The 25,200-nt window shown below is 37.8% G+C and overlaps 2 protein-coding genes across 2 annotated transcripts in view; both read right to left on the bottom strand.

Annotated features, from left to right (window-relative positions):
- Nucleotides 1-6,752, bottom strand: part of LOC127442826 (receptor-type tyrosine-protein phosphatase N2-like) — a 280,031-nt gene extending 273,279 nt beyond the window's left edge. Inside the window, exon 1 of the mRNA XM_051701041.1 lies at nt 6,617-6,752. Coding sequence (XP_051557001.1) covers nt 6,617-6,695 — 79 coding nt within the window. The 5' untranslated portion in view covers nt 6,696-6,752. The remainder of the gene's footprint in view (nt 1-6,616) is intronic.
- Nucleotides 6,753-7,867: 1,115 nt separating this feature from the next.
- LOC127442818 (condensin-2 complex subunit G2-like) lies at nt 7,868-23,614 on the bottom strand. Its single transcript, XM_051701031.1, is given in 28 exon segments — nt 7,868-8,014; nt 8,247-8,349; nt 8,621-8,718; nt 8,861-8,964; nt 9,314-9,454; nt 9,636-9,826; nt 10,005-10,074; nt 10,076-10,105; nt 11,484-11,612; nt 13,321-13,431; nt 13,839-14,015; nt 14,349-14,502; nt 17,090-17,160; nt 17,303-17,476; nt 17,674-17,765; nt 17,979-18,201; nt 18,322-18,474; nt 18,964-19,143; nt 19,306-19,431; nt 19,701-19,793; nt 20,320-20,476; nt 20,803-20,897; nt 20,978-21,112; nt 21,240-21,397; nt 21,551-21,665; nt 21,739-21,927; nt 23,188-23,282; nt 23,540-23,614. Coding segments are annotated over 27 exon segments (3,417 nt in total). The 5' UTR covers nt 23,266-23,282; nt 23,540-23,614; the 3' UTR covers nt 7,868-7,944.
- Nucleotides 23,615-25,200: the final 1,586 nt, after the last annotated feature.

Below are 25,200 nucleotides of genomic sequence, written 5' to 3'. Positions count from 1 at the left end.
CGATTTAGACCATTTTGCAAGCCCGTTTGGCCAATTCACTGTAAAGAACAGACTCAAAAGAATTATGCATTCACAAATTGGGCATCGCTAGTTCTTTTAAGCAGCCAACAGAACAATGCGAAACACTTCATGATTGATGACATTTTCTGAGAGAAACTGTTTCTCAGGTCAGTCGGAGTGCTCATGGTACACACAGTGTGTACGGCCGTACAGCTGCAGGCTCCACTGCACGTGTTGACTTATGTGCTCCTATGGACACAGCCTCTAATCCTTCACTAGTACAACGCTCCATCAGCTGAGCTACCACGCAACTTGATCATGCACAGATAACTTTGTAAATGTAGTTGTTTATGTAATGCAAACGTTAAAATGTAATGCACTATAGTAATGTGCTGTAGTAAAAGTGTTAATGTCATAAGATAGCATTATGTGAGGAACAGGATGAAAAGTGAGTGTTTATGAACTTAAAATTTGCCTTTTACTCATGATTTGTGTGTTTATTGTGTTTATAGTAGTGACCTCTAATGTTTATTTTACCAGGAAACAGCCGCAAAACGTACAATCAGCCATGTAAAAATCATTTTGCAAAAATGTAGGTATAGTAACGTGATTCTATGAGACCAGGTCAGCTATTTGTCTTTAAAAGAGGCTGTGTGACCCTGAGGTGAACAATCTATTAACTAGTTTTTGACTGTAGCCTTGGTCCATACATGGTTTAGCTTAAAGTGTGAAATGTATTTTGGTCAGTGTGGTACATATAACTGTAATGTAAACACTCTATAGTAGGCTGATGTGCAAAGCATTCAAAGGTTCTGGCTGAAAAAAGTACACACATGAAACAACAATGGGTGGGAGGTAAGGAGATGGCATTACATGATGGGTGAGTGATTTGAGGGAACTGCTCATCTTGAGTGAGAAGCGTGGCATTTTGCCAAGATCCAAAGTCACTGTTTACTCAATCAGTAAGATGGGTAATAATGCCTGATGACTAATGATAAGAGTAGACACAGACATACATGCACACAGTCACAGACACATTAATCCCAATGAGGTATGTGTGGCATGATGCCAGTCTGCGTTATGGTTACCTGTGTGTGCCAGAACGTCAGACAGTGCGGGGAGCTAAAAGGATGCTGGGATACACTAACAGATAACAGCTTGTGTCTTTACACACAAGCAGAAGGGAGGACTCAATTTCCATCTCTCACTCTCATCTCACACTCCCACAAAGACAGATGACAAGACCACACACAGATACACAAGCTCATCTACCAAAAACAGGAAAGGATGACAGGCACATTCAACAAAAGTAGTGCTTCAGAAAGGATTTAGATTTCTGAGATGATTAGCAATGACAATCACAGCTTCATGAATCCAATTTAAGTCCTTTTTTACTGTAAATCTACACTTTCACATCTGGTGTGGAAGTGACTTTCAATTTCACATTTAGCCACCTACTGGTCAGGGCTGGTCAAAGGTGGAGATTTAAAGTAAAGAAGGACTTAAATATTGATCTGTTTCTCACCGACACCTATCATATCGTTCCTGAAGACATGGATTTAAACACTGGAGTCGTATGAATTACTATTATTTTGCCTTAATTTGGACCTTCTGAGTTCTGATCACTATTCACTTGCATTGTATGGACCTACAGAGCTGAGATATTCTTCTAAAAATCACTTTGTTTGTGTTCAGCAGATAAAAGAAAGTCATACACATTTGGGATGGAATAACGGTGAGTAAAAAATAAAGTAAATTTTTGGGTGAACTATCCCTTTAAATATTATGAGAAACAGATATTAACTGGAAAATGTTGCACCATGCTGATTAAGCTAATTTCTCAGATTCAGAAATAATAGTGAAAATTAACTTTACCATTCAACCTCTTTTATTTTCATGATTATTCTAAATGAAGATGATTGATATACTGTATACTATATATATATATATATATACATACACTGGCAGCCAAAAGTTTGGAATAATGTACAGATTTTGCTCTTATGGAAAGAAATTGGTACTTTTATTCACCAAAGTGGCATTCAACTGATCCCAGTGTATAGTCAGGACATTAATAACGTGAAAAATTACTATTACAATTTAAAAAAAAAAAAAAATAATAAAAAAAAAAATTCTGAACTTCATAAACTACTTCAAAGAGTTCTCATCAAAAAATCCTCCACGTGCAGCGATGACAGCTTTGCAGATCCTTGGCATTCTAGCTGTCAGTTTGTCCAGATACTCAGGTGACATTTCACCCCACACTTCCTGTAGCACTAGCCATAGATGTGGCTGTCTTGTCGGACACTTCTCACGCACCTTACAGTCTAGCTGATCCCACAAAAGCTCAGTGGGGTTAAGATCCATAACATTCTTTTCCAATTATCTGTTGTCCAATATCTGTGTTTCTTTGCCCACTCTGTTTTCTTTTTGTTTTTCTGTTTCAAAAGTGGATTTTTCTTTGCAATTCTTCCCATAAGGCCTGCACCCCTGAGTCTTCTCTTTACTGTTGTACATGAAACTGGTGTTGAGCAGGTAGAATTCAATGAAGCTGTCAGCTGAGGACATGTGAGACGTCTGTTTCTCAAACTAGAGACTCTGATGTACTTATCCTCTTGTTTAGTTGTATCTGGGACTTCCACATCTCTTTCTATCCTTGTTAGAGCCAGTTGTCCTTTGTCTTTGAAGACTGTAGTGTACACCTTTGTATGAAATCTTCAGTTTTTTGTCAATTTCAAGCATTGTATAGCCTTCATTCCTCAAAACAATGATTGACTGAGGAGTTTCGAGAGAAAGCTGTTTCATTTTTGCCATTTTTGACCTAATATTGACCTTAAGATATGCCAGTCTATTGAATACTCTGGCACCTCAAAATCAAACACAAAGACAATGTTAAGCTTCATTTAACGAACCAAATAGCTTTCAACTGTGTTTGATATAATGGCAAGTGATTTTCTAGTACCAAATTAGTAATTTAGCATGATTACTCAAGGATAAGGTGTTGGAGTGATGGCTGCTGGAAATGGGGCCTGTCTAGATTTGATCAAAAATAAATTTTTCAAATAGTGATGGTGCTGTTTTTTACATCAGTAATGTCCTGACTATACTTTTGATCAGTTGAATGCCACTTTGTTGAACTAAAGTATCAATTTCCTTCCGAAACAGCAAAATTATACCAAACATTTGGCCGCCAGTGTATATATACAATATATATATATATATATATATATATATATATATATATATATATATATATATATATATATATATATATAGTGTAAACTAATTCAAATTTTAAAATTGCTATATTGTAGGCCTGAGTTAGCCAGGCTGTCCACACTTAAACATATAATCTCTCATCTACTAACCTACTTGACAGAAGCTTTAATAAATTCAAAGATGTTCAACCTCACAGGACTCAAAGAAATAATTTCTCTTGAACAGACCTCAGTTCAGATATGACAACTGTGTGTATTAAAAATTGATAGGATACTGTTCGTGGTGGACTAGATCTGCTACACTGCTGCTGCACAGCAAGTACAGAGACTTGCTACTGATAGAAAATACATAGATATACGGAGATAAGCATGCGGACTTGCTACTGCTGCTGCATATTTAGACAAATGCAAGACATGCTGCATTGAGCACATATGACATGCTGCTGCACAAACAGACATTACAAACAATCCCCCCGTAGCAGATCTAGACAGTTGAAACTGGGATGGAGGTTGGTTTCAGAGAAAAAACTCTCTCAGCGTGCTGCAGTAAAACCAGCTTATCTGCTAAACTGAGCAATTTTAATGTTAGACAAAGAGAGAAACGCAAGTTGATTGGCTACCCAATTAGAGGTCAAAGGACCAATCAGCGAGCTAAATGGCTTAACATGTCACATGTGAGCAAGCCAACTGGCTAGATATCAGCTTGCGCAACATAGTAGGGATGGGCGATACCACTTATTTTCTTTTTGATCCGATACCAATAATTTCAAGTCCAATATCGTTGATACCGACACCAATACCGATACTTCTATTCAATTGAATTTTTGTGATTTCTTGGGATAAAATGGGTAATTTAAAATATAATTTTGTGTCATAATTCAAGTCATTATTATTATTATTATAATTTTTTTTTTTACATTTGTGAGCCTAAACAGGAAATTATTAGAATTCTGTTTTGTTTACCCTAACAAAATTAACCATGGTTTCACTATAGCAGCTATAGTTTAACCATGGTATTTAGTTAAACCATAGTTACCACACAATTAACCATGGTTACTACTACAAGTGGTTGAAACCATGAACACCCCCCCCCCCCCCTTTAGATATGTTTTTATTTTTGTGTGAATTTACTCCAGAAGCTTTCTATCATTACCTCTACAAGCCACTGATCCCTCTTGTTTGAACGAGCCTTGTGACGGTGCAGGCACTTGTCTGCTTGTGTCTTTCAGCATGCAAGTTAAGATGAGCGGAAGAAGAATTAGTTCCCATCCTGCACAAGTATTTGCTAATATAGCCTAATCCTTTTTATTTCACTTTGAAGCTTATGATTATCGTTCATGTTCACCAAATAATAATATTCCTAATTTAAAATTAAAATAAAAAAATGATCTGTATTTTTGTGTGAGGATCAATATGTTTGATACAACATCAGTATCTGAAGTATCGATACTTTAGGCTCAATCTGCCCATCCTTACCACATAGTTTCATGGCTGAACTTTGGTCATTGAGTACCTTGGATTTGATATTGACAAAGAAGTAAATGAGGAATTATTATGTAATGCTAACTGACTGAGATAAATGAGTGGGTGTCATGTCTCTCTCAAACTGTGCCCATTTATCCACGTACAGCTGAATGGGGATATTTTTACTTACTTTTAGCCTATATAGCTCTAAGCATACTCTAAGGAAACAACATCTAAACATTTAGTGTTGTCTGCAATCTATGGCTGGTGTGTGAACAGTGAAGAGAACAAAACATAACAGGAAAAGGTTGCCAGTTTGTTTATTTCAGTCTCACTTTCTCTGTGCTCCAAGCTTCTTGAGCTAGGTGTGTCAAGAGAGCATGGGAGATATTGTTAACCTCAAACGTACAGGAAGCTTCAGTGATTCTGACTGAGCAATAAATAACATCTTCTATTATAAGAGCCCAGTTTGAATCACTGATGCTTCCTGCACATTTCAGGTGAACAATATCTCCTACGATCTATATTCGCACAATAAGCTGCAGAAGAGGATCCTGGGAAATTACCATCTTCAATATGATGTTAACTTGGTGATGTAAACATAATACACAGTGGGACTTATTAAAAACAACAATGCGCATCTGCATGTGTACAGAGGGAAACACAGGCAATGGATTCAACTATCAAGAGGACATTGGGACTAAAAAAAAAAAAAAAAAAAAATTTTAACAGTGATTGATTCTAACACATTGACCATTTGTATATCTCATAGGACAAGTCTGATTAACTCTCTTTTTCTGTCTCTGGTTTCTGTCTCACAAATACAGCAAAGTGCGTTCTGTGTCCATCCCAATGTTTGTGAACAGTTAGGCCTTTGTGTATTGTGTTGCTTACACATCAGAAAATCGATCAGAAACAGCATGTATGTGTAGTCTTTTTTTATACAACACCTAGAAAGAAACCAAAACATACACATGCGACAGAAAGAGGAAAAACACAGACATAAGTGAAGACTCAAAGATCAGTGGCATATAAGCCTCCAACAGACTGTTGCCCGTTCTATTCATCAGTGCTTCACATAACTCACTCATCCCAACTCATTCCAGCCTCTGCCAAAATCTAAGACATCCATTCTTCTGTAACCACAGTTTCCTTAACAAATATACAGTATCTATATATATGGGATCATTCATGACATGCTGAAATTCGAACCTGCGCCCCTGTGAGCACGTGCAACCCGCTGTGCCACGGGTCCAGCCTATGACAAGACTTGACGAACATACCATGCAATCATTCTGGAAATATCACAAGCACACCAGCCCAGTCTTTGAAGATTGCTCCAGTGTTCAAAAGTTTGCAGTCACTCATGTCTAAAATGATCAAAGCTCAATCAAAACCCAAACGCACGGGTTCGTTTAGCGGAGAGCAGAGCCAGACAGTAGACCTGATATGTTTACAGCTCGAATCGGGCCGTTCCCAGCTGAGACTGGCTCTCGCTCTTGGCCTGTTTGTTTGAAAGATGAAGCCTGCCAAGACGCTTTAACGTAATGCAATTATGTAATCCACTGTCAGTGAAGCTGTTTGTTTGGCGACCCTATATGCTTGTAATGATCTTCCATGCTCAAGGAAACAAGGCTCCGAGGGAACTGTCCTAAAACAAAGATATGAACCACCAATTTTTGCAGAAGCACATCATTTCTTTAATGTAATAACCTACGAATGATAACAGAAAGACCAGCTGGATTCGTTTATAAATAAACAGCTAAATTGCATTAAAAGGAAAACATGTTTTGAACGCCAAACTGCTGTTCTACAATTTACTGTTTTGTTAATCGTGTTAATTACTTAGACAACATATGTAAAGTTGGCTTCTTTCCGACCGTATTCGGATGAAATTCTCACACTTTGTGGGACGTCACATTTAACTAACTCACCGAATTTCCTGTCGGCGTTGGCCACGGCGAGCGCGTGGAGAGACAGAAAGGCGAGAACCAGCGCGCGCACACAATCCATCCTGCCCGTCGAGTCCAAACACCTTCCGTTAATTCAGCATCGCGACTTTCACGTTCCACGGGTGATGTGTTGAGATTAATGTGAACATGAGCGACGGTGAAATGAGTGATGCTGGTACCTCGTGTCCTGTACTTAACTCTGAAGAGAGCGAGGTGCATTCAGCACCACGGTCAGCGCCCCTCCTCAGTTACTGACGTCACTAACTCACGTTCGCTTTTTCTTCAGCATTTAATTTCTGGTTCTGCGAGGTCAGTTGTACATTGTTTGCAGAGATGTAACTCGCTTCACGGCGTCTCCCGCACTCTTATCAGACAGTCAGACGGAAGGTCTCGAGGCAGGGTTATCTTTGCTGCTCCAGAGCAGCCATTTTGCTCAAAGGTTGTGCCCCCCTACCGAAACGTGAAAATGATTCTTCTCGTTCGTGCTATGCTGTACTTGACAAACAACCCAAGAAAACCAATAAGTCTCCGGCAACGTGAGCAATGAAGAAAGTCAAAAGTTGTGCTATAACCTAGTTAGCTTTTAAAATGACTTTGCCAGTTACATACTCTAGAAAACTGTTAAGTTTTTTTTCATGTAATACCTGGACTGACAGGGTAGACTAAATGCCTACAGATTGGCACAAACACACACTTTTAAACATAGTCATCAATAAGTAGCCTGTCATTCATCAATAAGCTGTAATGTTTAATTAAAACAAGGGAGGGGGGTTTAATAAGACATACATTGGCCCAAAAATGGAGTGATATGAGCAAACAAAAACTGGGTACAAATCATAAAGTAATCATTTAAGGGAAATTAAGCTATAACAGGACACATTCATGAAATAATGAAGCAGCTTAAGTTAAGGCTTAAGACTTTTCATAGAAGCATCAGATTAGGACATATTGTATTTTCAGAATATTGAAAATAAAATTCTTTGGGAAAACTGGTACTATAATTACCGATCAGCAACATAAGAAATCCACTGTTACATTTGAAACGGCACAAACATGAGTATCAGTGAGTGATGGACAGGGAATTAGGTCATGGATATGGACACGGATACTAGGGAACCTTAGGAATTCTCTCAAAAGTTTTCTTTGCAAAAGGTTTACTTGTGTTTTGCATATCAAAGCCATTCATATGTAAACAGGGTGAATATAAAGAGAAACATAGGGAAAAGAAAAAACAGCTGTCAAAAGCAAAAAAAAGGGAACAGATTTTATGGGAACATATAAAAGCACTAAAAATGGAATTAGCTGGCCGTTTAACCGTTTGATTGTTGGCATGGAGTTAGGATATCATTCAGCATCCTGACAGCGGATTCATAGATGGCCCTGAGATTGAGAGAACAAATCAACATCAACAGTCACACAGCTGTCGTTGTGCATCAATTAGCAAGACCAAATGACAGCAGTGAGATTTAAAATGACATACAATTGTGATTAAAACAAAAATTATTGTTTAAGTATGCTTTCACTCTACAATGCAGTCCTTAACATTCCAATCCAGACATAAAATTCCAGCAGCAATAACATTACATTATCTAAATTACGCCAAATATATTACCTCTGTATATTTTCTGGGTTTTCTGCAGTGATGTTATAATGACTCTGTATTTGTCTGTGTATGGACACAGCAGTTCCCTTCAACTCCACATTAAATGTGTCAGCTGCCATGAACAGAACAGGAAGGTAAATAAACTGTCCTACTGCTCAATTGTTTTATCACATGAAAAATCTCACTTTATATTGACTGTCCGATTTCACAACTGTTCCATAACAACATCTTTGCTGAGTACTAAAACACAGATAATGCAACGTGAAAAGAAATATGACTGCACATCTTCAAATACCTGTATTGCAGATGCAGTCTTACTTGCATACTATCAAGCATTCTGTTGTTGAACTAAAAGAAAAAGGACAAGGAAAAATAACACTCACATTGTTTGATGATGGTAAGAATGTTTGTCACTGCAGCCCACTGTGTGATGCTATCGATGGCTTCAGAATCTATAGAGGTCAATTCAGATAGAAAAAACCTAGAATGCATTGAAAAATTTATCAGAAGTGCTTAGAATGAATACATTTATAGACGTAGATTCAATCATTTTAAATTGATGGGGAGTTCACTTGAAGTTGTAAATATTCAAGCTTTTGATTCTATCTGGTGTTACATATTACCTTGTAACTGCTGGTGATCTCAGGATAACTTTGAGTACTGTGTTTGAAAGAGGTGGAAGGTCATTAAATGTCTCTGGTGTCATCACCTCTTCCACATGAGAGATCTGTATGAAGGAACATAAAATTGCTCATTACTTCCAACATTTCTATAGCTCTCCCTTTTGCTTTTATTTTCTCAAGAACAATAAACATGTTTTTATGTTGATCATTTATTGTCAAATTATTGTAAGACAAATATTTATATCTCTTATACTGAATCCAATTAAAAGAACCAATAGCACTGAGTCCTCTGAACTATTCTTCATATTATAAATGTATGGGGAAAATGCCACACAAGGACCACAATCACACAGCATTTTTATCAGCTTACAGTAACTAAACGCTTAGAAAATTTCATGCAAAAAGAAAATTCCCATGCCTACTCCAATCGGCTTAGTATAACTACTTATTTACCTTCTGCAGGGTGCGGCTGATATCAATAATAACCGCTGCACAGAGTGATGAGAAGACTCCTGTAGTGAACTCTGACCTCTCAGTTGTAAATTTAGTCACCAGCAGAAAGTCATGGAGAGCTTCCTCAGAAGAGCAACACAGCTAGAAACACAAAAATGGCACTTTAAACTGAAGTCTAAAATGTTATTTCATTTAGTTAGAAAAAAAAGAAAAGAAACCTCATACTAAATTCAGTTTAAAAATGTGCACAAAGATTTGATAAACTTTTATTTACAAATGTTTCTGGACATGTTTGAGGAAGGCCCTTCTTAACTAGCCTCACCTCCTGACCCTCTTCCTTGTCTTTCCGTAGTCGATGTGCCATGATCTCAACAACTTTCTGGAAAATGTTGGTCAAAATACGGACAGTGAGGGACAGCTGATCATCCTGATCCTCTGCCTTTTGGGAAAGGCAGTCCTGTGCCACTTCAGTAAGCAGAGCGAGCACAAGAGGGATGCACATGTATCCTTTCTCTAAGTGAACACACACAAAATGTATAATACTGGTACAAGTACTGTATTTCATTGATGTATAACTACACGTGCAGGGGAAAAATACATTTATTTTATCATGTCTAAATACAAAACAAACTAAATCTGTCAATTGTATACAATTACTAGGTAGCACTAATACAAAAGGCCCAAGTCTCACCAGACTGCAGTACAGAGGCGACATGCTGCATTAAGTGGTCTCTGAAATCATGGTCTCCTACAGAAAGCCTGCAGCACATTCTTGCACACTGTTAAAAAGGTCTGTTAATGCAATGGGAAAAATCATAAAATTAACAAAAAATCATGTCTCATTTGTTTTATTTTTATGGTGGATGGTGATTTATACAAGCTTCATTACGATGGGGTGGGGGGGGGCACCAAAATAGTCCATACAACTTACGTGCTTTGTGTGTGATAGCTTTGTATGAGCTACAGACCAAAATAAGCAATTGTTTGCTGAAAATCTTCCTGTGAAATCTAATTTGTGCTTCTGCATATTTCAACTGGGTGCATCATGACTGGTTACAATGCATGGACAAGCCATTGCCGCTGGGCATCAATGTCATCAAACCACTGGCGTGTCTTCACTCGGCAAGTGTCAATGGGTCTGTTCCAAAACTTGTGGAACTAGTGAGCTGCCTCGCTGTCTCCTTCCTACATAGGCAGCTGTCTTATATGGCAGCACCCTTACTGCAATGATGCCTCATAAGAGAACGATTTGGAACACTCTACATAGGCGGCAGCTCCACGCATCATTCAAATAGCGCTCCTCACATGCAGCGCACAGGACACTCGACTCTCAACTCATTTCAATACAGGTGACGCAAGAGAAATGACGCAATCCTCTAATGAGCCTAAATACGCGCACACACATTTTGGGCAAAATATTCAGTTTTGTGTCATATTAAACTGTTATTTATCGATACTTTTCAGTATTGAATGGATTAGAAGGATATTTATAATCTAAATTTCTCTTGCTTTGTCCACCATCTTGGATTTATTTTTCTACCGAGCTCATCACAATGCATTCTGCGATCACCAACCCAGGGAAGGATACACATGATGTTACCATAAAATTTTGCCAAAACGAGATATCTTAAGAGGCAGCATAATTAAGATACCGACCTTTTGGAACAGCCTTTGCGTCGGGAGCGCACCCATGAGCGCATCTTAAAATGCTGCCTCCGGAGGACGCTCACTAGGTTTTGGAACAGACCCAATATGCACATGTGTGAATAAGGTTTAAGAGCTGAGTAGAGGGAAAGGTTATCAGTGAATAATGATTTCATTTCAGTCTGTTCCTCATACTACAGCAATTGCATTGGCTTAGTATATAAATTTTGGTATATAGTGCATGAGTCATATGAACTTCTTTTATGGTGCTATTTGTCCTTTTTGGAGTTTGACAGCCCATGGTCAGGGTATGCTTTCACTCTATGGAAAAGAACCATGCAAATACGGTATTCTGACAAACTTCTGCTTTTGTGTTCAACAGAAGAAAGTCAGTCATACAGGTTTGGAACAAAATCAGGGTGAGTAAATGATGACATCATTTATATTTTTGGACAAATTATTCCTTTAATAATATAAAAGACAAACATCTCTAAAAACCTTCTTTTACATTGATCATGTCACTTACTTCAAGTGTTCTCTTGCTTAAAGATAACTGCTGCTCATTGCTGGAGCTGGCCAGGAAAGGGAGTATTCTCTTCTCCACCCAGGACATGGAGTGCTCCAGGGATTTCAGGAACTCCCGCTCCTCTGGACACTAAAGGATCAGAAAGAAGATCTGAGTATGAGGCTCATTTGTTGAATCTAACAAGAGAGAGCACGTGCTTAAACTATGCTTGCTCCAGGAGGAATAAACCTGCAATTAGTGCATTCTAATGTCCCGTTCACTCCGTAAACATCATTGTAGCTGGGTGTCGCTACTCTGTGATGTCGCCGGTGGGCATTCCCACTGCTGTCACTTTAAAAGAATATTCCAAATTCAATACAAGTTAAGCTCAATCAACAGGAATTGTGGCATAATGTTGATTACCACAAAAATGTATTTCGACTCAGTGAGGCACTTACAATGGAAGTGTATGTGGCCAATTTTTGGAGGGTTTAAAAGGCAGAAATTTGAAGCTAATAATTTTATAAAAACCTATTAAATCTACTGTTAAAACATGTATATTTGAGCTGTAAATTTGTTTAAATTGTGATTTTTACAGTCATTAAGGTTTTAGGGTTTATTGACATTACATCGTCATGGCAACAAAGTTGTAAAATTGAATATAACTTTACACAGTAAAGGTTAGTATGTGATTTTATCAGACTAAAATCATGTTTACATGCATATTGTTTATGTCTTGTGGCTAAACAGTGAGTATTTTAATGTTAAAAAATTGGCCCCTATTCACTTGCATTGTAAGTGCCTCACTGTAACCCAAATTTTAACTTTTATTTTATTATTTAATCCCCTTTTCTCCCAAGTTGGAATGCCCAATTCCCACTACTTAGTAGGTCCTCGTGGTGGCACGGTTACTCATATCAATCCGGGTGGCGTAGGACAAGTCTCAGTTGCCTCCGCTTCTGAGACAGTCAATCTGCGCATCTTATCACGTGGCTCGCTGTGCATAACACCACAGAGACTCACAGCATGTGGAGGTTCATGCTGCTCTCCACGATCCACGCACAACTTACCACGCACCCCACTGAGAGCGAGAACCACTAATCGTGACCACGAGGAGGTTACCCCATGTGACTCTACCCTCCCTAGCAACCGGGCCAATTTGGTTGCTTAGGAGACCTGGCTGGAGTCACTCAGCACGCCCTGGATTCGAACTCGCGACTCCAGGGGTGGTAGTCAGTGTCAATACTTGCTGAGTAACCCAGGCCCCCTGATTTTTGCTTTTTTTAAAGAAAAGGAGGGACGAGTCAAAATGAATTTTTGTGGTAATCAATATTATGCCACAAATGGTGTTGATTGAGCTTAACTTGTATTGAACCCGGAATATTCTTTTTAATGTTATTGGTGGACTGTGCGTCTGGCCATAGTAGTTTTGGAAATTCTGATTTCAGATTATACTGCCAGTAAAACTAAGATATTATTCTAATTTGAAAAGGAATCAGTTCTATTGCTTCTAAAAAATAATTTTTGCAGGGGAGAGGTTTTTATTGCCAATTGTCATCTGACAACCACATCATGAAACATTATAACCACACTAACAGTTCTCCACCAGAAGGTAAAACTGTAGGACATGCTTGTGATCCTGAGCTCTGTACTACAGAAATCAGTTTGCCTTATGTTATAGCAGTGATTTAAGAATCTATAGTTGATTAACTGGATTGCTGTTTATTTTTCATAAACCTCAGGTCACCTTACTTCTTAATAACATCCTTCCTGTGCATGCATTCAGTTAATGTTTACTTTGTTCGGAGCGTGAATAACTCAAAGATTGCATGCAGTGTGTTTGTGGCCAAATACTCACTTTGTGTTGAAGGTGGATACTGAGTCGGCCATGGAAGATAAAAGCTTTCAGTGCTGTCTCAGTGACTGCCACACTGACCTCACCACCACTCAGGGAGGAGAACAGCAGCGACTGGATAAAAAAATACATGCAAATTTAACAAAAGAGCAATAAATTCAGAATTTATTAAACATTATTGAATCAAGTCAAAAATATGCATACAAACAAAATGACAACAATTCTATCAAATTACCTACACTTTTAAGACAGAGACAGACATTTAGAAACGGATTATCTGAAAACCTCAGTACGCATAATTTTCCTTGTGCAAAATATACAGGCACAGACCTCAAGCTTGACCAACAATTGGAATAATAAGGGCAGGATTATCTAGTAAGCACGAATCTTGAAAATCTACAATTACTTCATTGTGGACTTCATAACTAATGGCAGTATAATATCACAACAAATCATAAAAGAGTATTCTTGCATCAACTCTCCATGATACAAGAAATTATCCAACCTCATATTTATGGTACCTTCCATTTGTTGAGGGCCTTATAAAGCTGTCTGATCTGATCTAGTGGCAGAGTGAGCAGACAGTCTCGTGTTTTAGGATGCAACAGCAAATAATCCAGAAAGTCCAGTCCTAGATCTGGCTTTGACTCTTCCAGTCCATCAAAATGCACTTTGCCAGTTGTATTTTCGTCAGTCTGCTGATGAGAAAAGTGTGGTTATATAGGATCTAAAAGCATGATTTATGTTTTTTGCTGATTAACTGGTGCCAATTACAGCATTTGGAACTATCGGCTAACAGCTTTTCGGATATCAACAAAAATAAATGTCAGTAATGGCCAAATGTTTTTTTTTTTTTTCCATCTTTCCTGAGGGAGGTGCTGGAGGGTTTATATTTTGCATATTTTGTTCCCCTTACCTGTTTGTGTCACCATAACATAATTAATTTAATAATCATAAATTACTTAATTGTTCATAGTACTTTTTCTAATAGTGTTTACATTATATACATAGCTTATGTATACAACATTTACCCCTCTCACAGGTGCAGCCTCTGTAAGCCAGTTCTCTATCTGTTCCACAATATGGCTGATCTGCCCCCAGCTACAGAGACACTCCACCGACTGACTGTAGGCTGTCACGGCAGAGCCCGCTTTCAGACTTCTCAAGTGAGACATCACTTTACTCCTGCAGAGAGGGACACAGAATCATGCAGTACACACAGACTGTCCCACAGATCGCTCTAAAGCCTTGAAGACACATTCAATCCCACCAGGATTAAAGTACGCCTTTCGGATCTAATGGGAATCAGTTGGATTTGAGAACTGGTATTTCACTTTTGAGCCAAACTGCTGTTCTGGTGAAAAAGCTAAGACACCATTTGGACTGTGTTACACACTCAGCAGGAAAGAAGACATTTTTAAATGCTCTATTTTGTCATTAAACTGTCCTGTCAAAAATTATACAGCATTTGCTATGATTTTGCTGCCTATGTAAATGTAAACTTTGAATATGCTGATGATTTTAATGGGCTTTTCATTTAGCCATTTAGTTTCCTAACGAGCATGTGATTAGACTAGTTTTGTGGTCGTTTCATTTTTGTTTAGTAACAAATACTGTATATACGCTGGCAAATATTGCCGTTTAGGATTACGTATTTTTATATTGGTGCATATTGATTGATTTTCTTAACTAGATTGAAATGGTTGAAATAATAGTTTATCTTATTAGGAAAAATAGAATCACATTTTTAAACCATTTCAGAGCAAATACATAAATATTGAGATATATAATGCAATATATATATATATATATATATATATATATATATATATACACACACACACACACACACACACACACATACACACACTACCGGTCAAAAGTTTTGAAACACTTACTCATTCTTTCTTATAGTTTTTTTTCTTCACGTTTTAGAATAATAGTAAAGTCATTAAAACTATGGAATAACATAAATGGAACTATGGGAATTATGTTGTGACTAAACAAAATCCAAAATAAATCAAAACTGAGTATATTTTAGCATCTTCAAAGTAGTCACCCTTTGCTTAGAATTTGCAGACATGTATTCTTGACATTTTCTCAACCAACTTCTTGAGGTATCACCCTGGGATGCTTTTTAAACAGTATTGAAGGAGTTCCCATCTATGTTGGGCACTTATTGGCTGCTTTTCTTTATTATTTGGTCCAAGTCATCAATTTCAAAAACTTTTTTTTTATTATTAAATTTTTGTTTTATAATGAAATAAATTAATATGGTGGCACAATTATATTTTTGTCTACAAAACTAATTTCAAACATTTAAGCATATGCCTTCAGATCAAAAGATTTTTAAGATCATGAGAAACATTACAGTCAAGTGTTTCAAAACTTTTGGCTGGTAGTGTATATATACACCAATCAGCCACAACATTAAAACCACCTGCCTAATATTGTGTAGGTCCCCCTCGTGCCACCAAAACAACACCAACCCGCATCTCAGAATAGCATTCTGAGATGATATTCTTCTCACCACAGTTGACAGAAATGCCTTGTTGATGAGAGAGCTCAACGGAGAATGGCCAGACAGGTTCAAACTGACAAACTGACAGGTTCAAAGGTCTACAATAACTCAGATAACCGCTCTGAACAATTGTGGTGAGAAGAATATAATCTCAGATGCTATTCTGAGATGCGGGTTGGTGCTGTTTTGGTGGCACGAGGTGGGCCTACACAATATTAGGCAGGTGGTTTTAATGTTGTGGCTGATCGGTGTGTGTATATACACTGGTGGCCAAAAGTTTAGAATCATGATTTTGCTCTTATGGGAATAAATTGGTACTTTTATTCACCAAAGTGGCATTCAACTGATCACAATGTATAGTCAGGACATTAATAACGTTAAACTACTTCAAAGTGTTCTCATCAGAAAATCCTCCATGTGCAGCAATGAAGGCTTTGCAGATCCTTGGTATTCTAGCTGTCAGTTTGTCCAGATACAAAGGTAGAATTCAATGAAGCTGTCAGCTGAGGACATGCGAGGCATCTATTTCTCAAACTAGAGGCTCTGATGTACTTATCCTCTTGTTTAGTTGTATCTGGGACTTCCACATCTCTTTCTGTCCTTGTTAGAGCCAGTTGTCCTTTGTCTTTGGAGACTGTAGTGTACACCTGTGTATGAAATCTTCAGTTGTTTGGCAATTTAAAGCATTGTATAGCCTTCATTCCTCAAAACAATGATTGACTGATGAGTTTCTAGAGAAAGCTGTTTCTAATTGCTTGGAAAGCTTGGCCTAATATTGACCTTAAGATATGCCAGTCTATTGAATACTGAGGCAACTCAAAAACAAACACAAAGACAATGTTACGCTTCATTTAACGAACCAAATAGCTTTCAACTGTGTTTGATATAATTGCAAGTGATTTTCTAGTACCAAATTAGCAATTTAGCATGATTACTCAAGGATAAGGTGTCGGAGTGATGGCTGCTGGAAATGGGGCCTGTCTAGATTTTATCAAAAATGACTTTTTTCAAATAGTGATGGTGCTGTTTTTTACATCAGTAATGTCCCGAGTCCCGACTATACTTTGTGATCAGCTGAATGTCACTTTGTTGAACTAAAGTACCAATTTCCTTCAGAAACAGCAAAATCTGTACATTATTCCAAACTTTTGGCCGCCAGTGTGTGTATATATACACTGTATATATATATATGGGTTCTTTTCAGCCCTAGTATTAGTAAAAGAGGTTACTGAGGGAGAAAGTAATACTGACCTCAGAGCTGTAACAGCAGAGGCAGGAAGCAGAGAAGCTAGAAGAATGAGAGGGACTTTACACCGCTCCTCCTGTACAACAACAACAACAACAACAACAACCACCACACACACATAGTTACAACCACATTGCATCAGCTCTGAATATGTGATTACAGTTTGCTGCTTTGCCCTTTTAATCATTCTTCTTTCACTGTGTGAATGTGTATTTCACCTGAAAGACCTTGAGATACTGGGGAAGCACAGTAGCAAACTTTGAAGTGGTATACTTGAAGGCCTCTTGGTTAGCCTTTAGAGATTTCTGAACACTTTTCCATAGAATGACCAATATTTCCAGCAAGCTGGCCATGGAGGCACTGTCCTTCACTGAGAGAACATCCTCCAACATCTAGTGATAATTGAAAAAATAAACTAAACATTATGAATTATGCTCTAAGCTGCCTTAAATTCCTTATCATTCCATGGCTGTGTCTCATGGAAGACACTTTTAATCTGAATGTTGGCAGTGCTTCCACCTGATGATATGTGGCAAAAGGAAGCTTCAGTTGGTAAAGAATATAAAACTATTTTTATAAAAAGTCTCACCGTGCTGTTTTCTTTATTGCTAGATGCAAATTCATCTCCTGCATTTTGAATGCACACATTCAAACACTTTCGGATCACCAGCATCAGCTTAACTACAAAGATAAAGCACAGCGAGTTTACATTGATATTTCAGATCATACAAAAGGTCAAAACTAAACCCTACTATTTCAACACATAATGAAAAACAGAATGTCTATTTAATATGAGCTTACAGTAGATTTTAGGGGTATAGATGGGTCAGAGTATTACAGAGAAAGTGCAGGCGACTCTGTAATCATAACCCATGTGATCTAAAGCAATCTAACCAATATTAGCAGGTGCTGTGTAGAGGTACGCGTAGCGGTAGAACTTGCGAGCTGCTCCAGGGTTTGTCTGAATCAGGGTGACACATCGCTCACACCAGACAGTCTCTGACTGATTGACTGGAAAGAATGAGTTGAAGAGGAGATTGACAATTCGCTTGCAAACAGGAGGCGAGTCCATCTCCAAACGAGCCAACAGGTGCTCCAGGGAACAAACTTTCCAAAACTGTGGTATGACAAAGGGAGGGAAAAATGGTATAAATTAGCATGCAAATATTTTTCATGAACTTTTCAATCAAATCAATTAAGGACATCAAGTTAGTTACTCACACACAAAAACTTTTACCTTGGCTGCCCGAACACCCTTGATCTTGAGAAGCATGCCCACAAAAGCAACGCGCACCTTATCAGAGGTGTCATGAAGGCTACTTTTCAGTGCAGGCAACAGTTTTTCCATGAGTGGATGGCTTAAACTGTTATCCAGAATTATAGACATGCACTGCAGAGCAAACATACAGGCAAACTATAACACTTAGTCATGCATCAGAAAAAGATGATCATTATTTTCATTACACAGGAAGTCAGATACTACAGTAAACTTAGTTTCTAAAATAGCTCAAAGTCAAACTATAATTTTGTTCCTAAACATTATGACCGCAACAGATTTAATTGTGAACATATAATTTTAATTTTATGTTTAACCTTTCAAGTTAAAAATGACTTTGGAAGCATTGCTAAACTTTGATTTATAAATTAATGATTGGTCACATTCCAATCCATTCCATTCCTTGTAAAAAGCCTTTTAATTTGAAATGACTAAATCATACTGAAATTACTGCTCGATAGACAGTGTCCTTTCTCAAGCTGTAAATAGCTTTAAATTGCAATCCACTGCAAAACTGGAAAGATGCTGAGCAATCGTTCCCCAACTTTCTCTGTTCACCACTTTTCTCAAGTGACTGAAAGACAGTCACTTCAGGGGGTTTACCATGAAGACAGAGCAACGGACATCTGGAGAGCTTGTGTCATTAGCCAGCTGCAGGATGAGCTTCTCCAATAAGTTTGTGATAACTGTGGAGGGGATGACCTCCCAACAACGGCCCAGGACAGAACACACACCCAGCACTGCAGAGGAGCGCACGAGGGGTTGAGGATCATCAAGAAGAGCCTATAAAGACACAGGGGGTCAATTTGATGCTAGTAAAGGCTAGTACTGAGTTCTTAAAATTGAAAGGAAGACATTAAAAACATCTCTTGTTTTTGTTGAACATCAATATCATATGAAATAGCCTGTCAGACAATGAGTAAATGGGATCAGCTGCAGACGTACAAACAGCAAATCCAGTTGTTTCTGAACAGCCTGGTCCACCATCTCACTGCTCATGCTGGGGTCATGGATGGGGAAAGCCTCGGTAAAGAGCAGTGTGCTATTGGCTCGAACCTCAGCATTAGTGGCCTGTTTAAAGTAGTAGTAAACATGCCCAAATAAACAAGGAAATTATTTTAAAAATGACATTTAGAATGACAACATAAAATAAAAACTAGTAATTGGCCATTTTAAGATTTAACAAAAAAGGTAGTAGAAAGAGAGGCATATACTTTTATTTAGCATTTAAAGGCATTATTTATTAAGGTATTATTTAGACTTTACTGTAACTCAAAGAACATCACATTTAAAGATTTAGCATACTAAAACAACCCATTGTCAGCTGATTTATGATCTACCTTCAGTGCTTTCCACAGAATTGGCTTGTAAAGTCTGTGCAGCATCTCATCGACTCCCTCTCGAAACTTCTGCTTGTGGAAATAAGTAAGGATCTACAGACAGAGAAAGGAACAATCTTCCAATTATAGCATACTTGGATTCAGCTTATAAAAGGTGCTATATATAAACAGGATAATACACAAAATGTCCCCACTACTATTATACTAGTGTTTAATAGGTGTCCTGAGATATCACATCTATCTCAATAACAGTCCTTGGCTTTGTGAAAAGAAAAAATAAATAAATAAAAAATCTGACAGAGGGGACATGTTTTTTTTAGCCAATTTGGAGGGTGGCATTTTGGAGAGAGGGTGGCAAAAGTTTGTAGAATTGCCAATATCACAGCACCTTTAATGCTATGACAAGACAGAATTCATAACACTAATTTATCTGTTCCATCTGTGAAGTCTTTGCAGTAAGCACTGAATGGGTCCATAAAACTTGACCAGTTCAAATTTAGCAATGTCCCGAGAACATAAGCAAGCCTACAGGAGCAGACTTCATCGATATTTAACAAAGTTAACAACTTGAGTTTAATAGTCCACTTTATTGCAGTCTAATTTAAACAGGCTTTCTGACCTGTCTGACTTTACCATGAACAGGCGAGTTTCTGTGCAGCAACAGAGCGTGTTGCATTAAGTCTTGGATGCAGGTGGATTCAATTTCCTCCAGGAAAGGGCCTGATGCCTTCCTCCATGCTCTGAAGTAAATTTCAGCCACATGAACACACAGAGTTCTGTGGTTATAGCAGAAAAGGAAAAAAAATTTGACTGCAAATATCAAAAGGAATAGCAGGTCAAACAAAACAGCCTACTCAAAAAGTGCAGATGCCAATAATACAGCATGAGTGTCAACAACCTTGCTTGGCTTGTTTTAATAAGTACAAGTTTTGTGTTTAAGAAGATTGTCCTCTTTGAGTGATCACCTAATTACTACTGGTGTAGTGCCATGCAAAAACATACTCTGTACGTTACTCACTATTAAAAGCACAGTTCACTTTACACAGTTAAATTTCAGATTTTTAAGCATTATAAAATAAGAGGTCATGAGTGTGTGAAATACTTTGGGAAGAACTGCAGCTGATTCTTAATGGTTTCATGAATCATCCGAATGAAGTTTTCATTCCAGGAGAAAAGGAAGGCAAGAAACCGTTTCCCCTAAAAAGGAGCGATAAACATAGTCATATACAGCTATATATCTCTGTCAGTATAATGCTCACACAGACACATTTACACACCTCTTCTTGTTTGATGTGAGAGACCCTGAAGAAGCACTGGAGCAAAGGATCAATGACCTGCTGACCCCTTTCAGAAGTAAAGTCCACACTAAGGAGCACTTCACACAGAGTACACAGCCTTCTGAGTTCACCGACCTGGGAACACGGCCACATTGCATAAACTGTTTATTTACAATGTATCCTGAGAATATTATATTTTTGAGTATCTCACGCAATATTACATGCCTGTTTATGATATGTGAGATGCAAGTGGTTCTAGTACCGGTTTCTCAAGTGTAACAGTGTTCTCCAAACAGACAAGGAAAGCAGTCCAACCAAGTTCCTCCTTCCCTTTAAGACCCCGCCTCCACCAGCATTCAAATAGCCAATGAATAGCCTGCTGAAGGGGTGTTTGTGACAGTGGCAAAGCACTCTCTAAACCTGAAAAAAAAAAAGCATGGGAGCATATATTTTTTATATAATTATAAAATATTAAGTAAAGCATTCTGTTGTAATCTATACCAAGGAAACAAGGGAAAGGTCAATGCGATACCCCTTTTCATGATTCTTGTACAAAGAGTTACAAGTACTTACAGTTTAGCACCTGGGCACAGTCAAGAAGAGAGGTATAAGTGTCATTTTCCTGCAAAACGTCTACAGACACTGTTGAGACAATGGTGACTCCCTCTATTACTACCATGGTCTGTATCTGAAAGTGAAAGAGAAGAGTAAACTACTTGTTATGCTTGCCGCATGCTTATCATCTTTGTCCCACATCTCACCTGTTCTTCTGAAATCTCAACCTCCATGTCCCCAGCATCCTCCTCCACTCCAGTGATCCAGCGCTCTGGAGGGTAAGCAGTGAGGGTGTGCTGCAGTAATTTCAGCAGCCGCTCCCACAGCTCCTGCCTCTGACTCTTCTGAAGCTCTGGCAAAACCTCCGCCAGGTCAAACGGATCAGTTCCATCCTTCTGAAAATCATTACCAGTCAGCAAAATAACCTGAATGAGTAAGACTATCATTGTACAGTTGTTTCTCAATAATATTCCTTTAATACATAGACCCTACAGAATATATATTTTTTTTGTTCACATTACAATTAAAAAATAAACTCTATGCATTTTATATATAATGTACATGTACAATTTAAAGTGGCAATTATATAATTTACAATTACAAAGTCTTCATGGATGTCAGATTTGGCAAGTTCTATTGTTTTCAGTAAAGGGATAGTTCACCCAAAAATGAAAATTCACTCATAATTTACTCACCCTCATACCATCCCAGATGTGTATGACTTTCTACATCTTGGCATAAGCAGTCTCCTTGGCGATCATGATTTGAAGCTTGATTACACTTCCTAGTGTTTGACCGCATGCGCAGAGCGCAAGATGGCACTAGTTATTTTAACTGAGCTTGAAATCATATTCGCCGAGGAGATTTATAGTGAAAAAAGAGTTTGGTCTGTTCTCACTCAAAGCTGATAAAATTGCTTCCGAAGACAAGTATTAAACCACTAAGTGGTAAAAGAAGCTGGCTACCACCCCTGGAGTTTGCTAGTTCGAATCCCAGGGCGTGCTGAGTGACTCCAGCCAGGTCTCCTAAGCAACTAAATTGGCCCGGTTGCTAGGTAGGGTAGAATCACATGGGGTAACCTCCTCGTGGTCGCTATAATGTGGTTCGTTCTCGGTGGGGCGCGTGGTGAGTTGAGCATGGATGCCGTGGTGGATGGCGTGAAGCCATGCAACTATGTCTCCGTGGCAACGCGCTCAATAAGCCACGTGATAAGATGCGCGGGTTGGCGATCTCAGACACAGAGGCAGCTGGGATTTGTCCTCCTGAGAACTTAAAAGTGCATTGGGAATTGGGCATTCCGAATTGGGTGAACCCCCCCCAAAAAAGGATTAAACCATGGAGTTGTATAGATATAGATGTATGCTGCCTTTATGTGATTTTTGGAGCTTCAAAGTTTTGGTCACCATCCACTTGCATTGTATGGCCCTACAGGGCTGAAATATTCTTCTAAAAATCTTAATTTGTGTTCTGCTGAAGAAAGAAGGTCATACACATCTGGGATGGCATGAGGGTGAGTAACTGGTGAAAATCTTCATTTTTGGGTGAATTATCCCTTTAAGAATAAATTCAATTAAATAACATTACCAGAGACGTTAAGGGACTTCAAAGTGAACAGGTGAGAAATTGACTCTGGAAAAGCAGACAAGATGACTTACATGTAACCTAATGAAGTTCAGAAAATCCGGAATGTGCTCGTGATGGACAGAGTCCAGAAACTGCTTTCGTTTCGACATTTTTTTTTCTGAGAGTCCTACCAGGCAGAACAGCGATACAAGTCAATACTTAAATCAGTAACTTTTTAGCTTTTGTTTATATGATTGTCAATACACAAAGTGAGGCAATGTTATTACTGCGATTTTCTTTTCAGAAAACCGCAACTAGAAGTCAAACACGCATGCAACCAACGGTCGATAAAAACTAATCAAACCTAAAGCTTTTAACGGCCATTTAATTCATAAATTATATGAAACGAATAGGACTTTTTTGGTATTCATTTTCAGCACAAACCTGTCACGTTTGTTTACAAACAGAAGATCCTCAGATCGCGTCGGTCCGTCCGTTTCCGTCTTTCCCCGCTCAAACTCAAAGAAGCGTCATGACGTCAGACGTAAAGTTTTTCTCCTCCTCCTTCTCTTCCTCATGTGATAACGCCACCTGCTGTAAGGCCGATGCACGAAGCTTTGAATAATGCATTGAGTCGTGGTCTCTTTTTTTTAACCGTTAATATCTAATTTATAAACTATTCTTTTTAAAACCATTAACACGAATTAGATGACAGTTTTTATTGATGTGAGCTGCATTAATACATGAAGTCAATATCCAGCAATCTACAACTGACAGTTAATATTCACCAGATGTCGCTAAAAGCACGCTATATATTAAGCCAACTTAGAGACAGCGAGGGAGGCACTATATATATATATATATATACAGGTGCATCTCAATAAATTAGAATGTCGTGGAAAAGTTCATTTATTTTATATATATATATATATATATATATATATATATAAAGGACCAATGACGTGACGTGCAATTTTGATGTCCAAAAACCTTTATGGGGTAAAAATAAGGAAAATGTTTATAAAAAACACATTTATTGAATCTATTAATCTCTGTTTATCAAATGATATGAACATGTAATGAGGGTTTTACAAAGTTTAAGAATTATTAGACATTATAGTCACACAATGTCATACCGGATAACTGTCACCTCATGGTGAAATGCAAATAAAGCTACAAAAAGTGTTAAAAATCAAATAAAACCTAAAATCTCTGCCACAGGCATTATTGTATGACTGTTGCCAACAGTATATTTAAATATTTAAAAAAATATGACATCCTGTTGATTGTTATGCTTTGGAGCATTCTGTCCCAAAACTGGCAGTCAGCCAATGTCATCCGGGATAACAAGCAATCTGGAGCAATTTTATGGGGCTTTTTTGACACGTTATCAGACAGGATGTTACACAATCAGGAAGACCCTGAAGGGCCTCAAGACACTGGTGAAATGTTAGTAAGTCTCTCTTAAAATGTGTTTAATTTACCCTTTTTGCTCACTGGTACACTATGTAGTAGAATCCTGTGTCATTTGGGATAACGCAAAAAAAAAAAAAAAAAAAAAAAAAAAAAAAACATATATAATGTTAATTTTATGCAAATATGTTTATTTAATATGAATTTACATTCTTGGAAGTTGAAGGTCAAGGTTGCAGATTTCCATAGGTAGCCAAAACAACTGCCTGATTAAGGTTCAAACTGAGTTTTGTCATACCAGAAAACAGTTTTGTCATATAGGATAACAGTTATTTTCTGTTAGCCCATAATGTCATCCGTTATTTCGGATGACACGTTTGACATTATATTCTTTTTATAGTTTTCAGCTTTTATTTGTATAAATTCCATTCTTATCTTGTGATATTAACACATTATTATGAACATTGTTTAGTTAAATACTAACAAATAATATGTTAGTAGTAATATTTAATTATTAAATTATAGTTAAATAAAATTATTGTCCAACCTGTCATATTGGGGAATCCACCACTTTAAGAAAATGCCATCCACTCTAGTGACATCTCAATGCAGTTTTTTTTTTCTCTTCAGTGGCGGGAAATTCAATTGAGGTAAGTACTGAGTGAGTAGCTTACTTTCCTACTGACAAATTT

The sequence above is a fragment of the Myxocyprinus asiaticus genome, chromosome 1 (assembly GCF_019703515.2).
Source record: "Myxocyprinus asiaticus isolate MX2 ecotype Aquarium Trade chromosome 1, UBuf_Myxa_2, whole genome shotgun sequence".
NCBI lineage: Eukaryota > Metazoa > Chordata > Actinopteri > Cypriniformes > Catostomidae > Myxocyprinus > Myxocyprinus asiaticus.
Note: the sequence above shows the minus strand (reverse complement) of the source record. Positions and strands in the feature narration are given on the sequence as shown.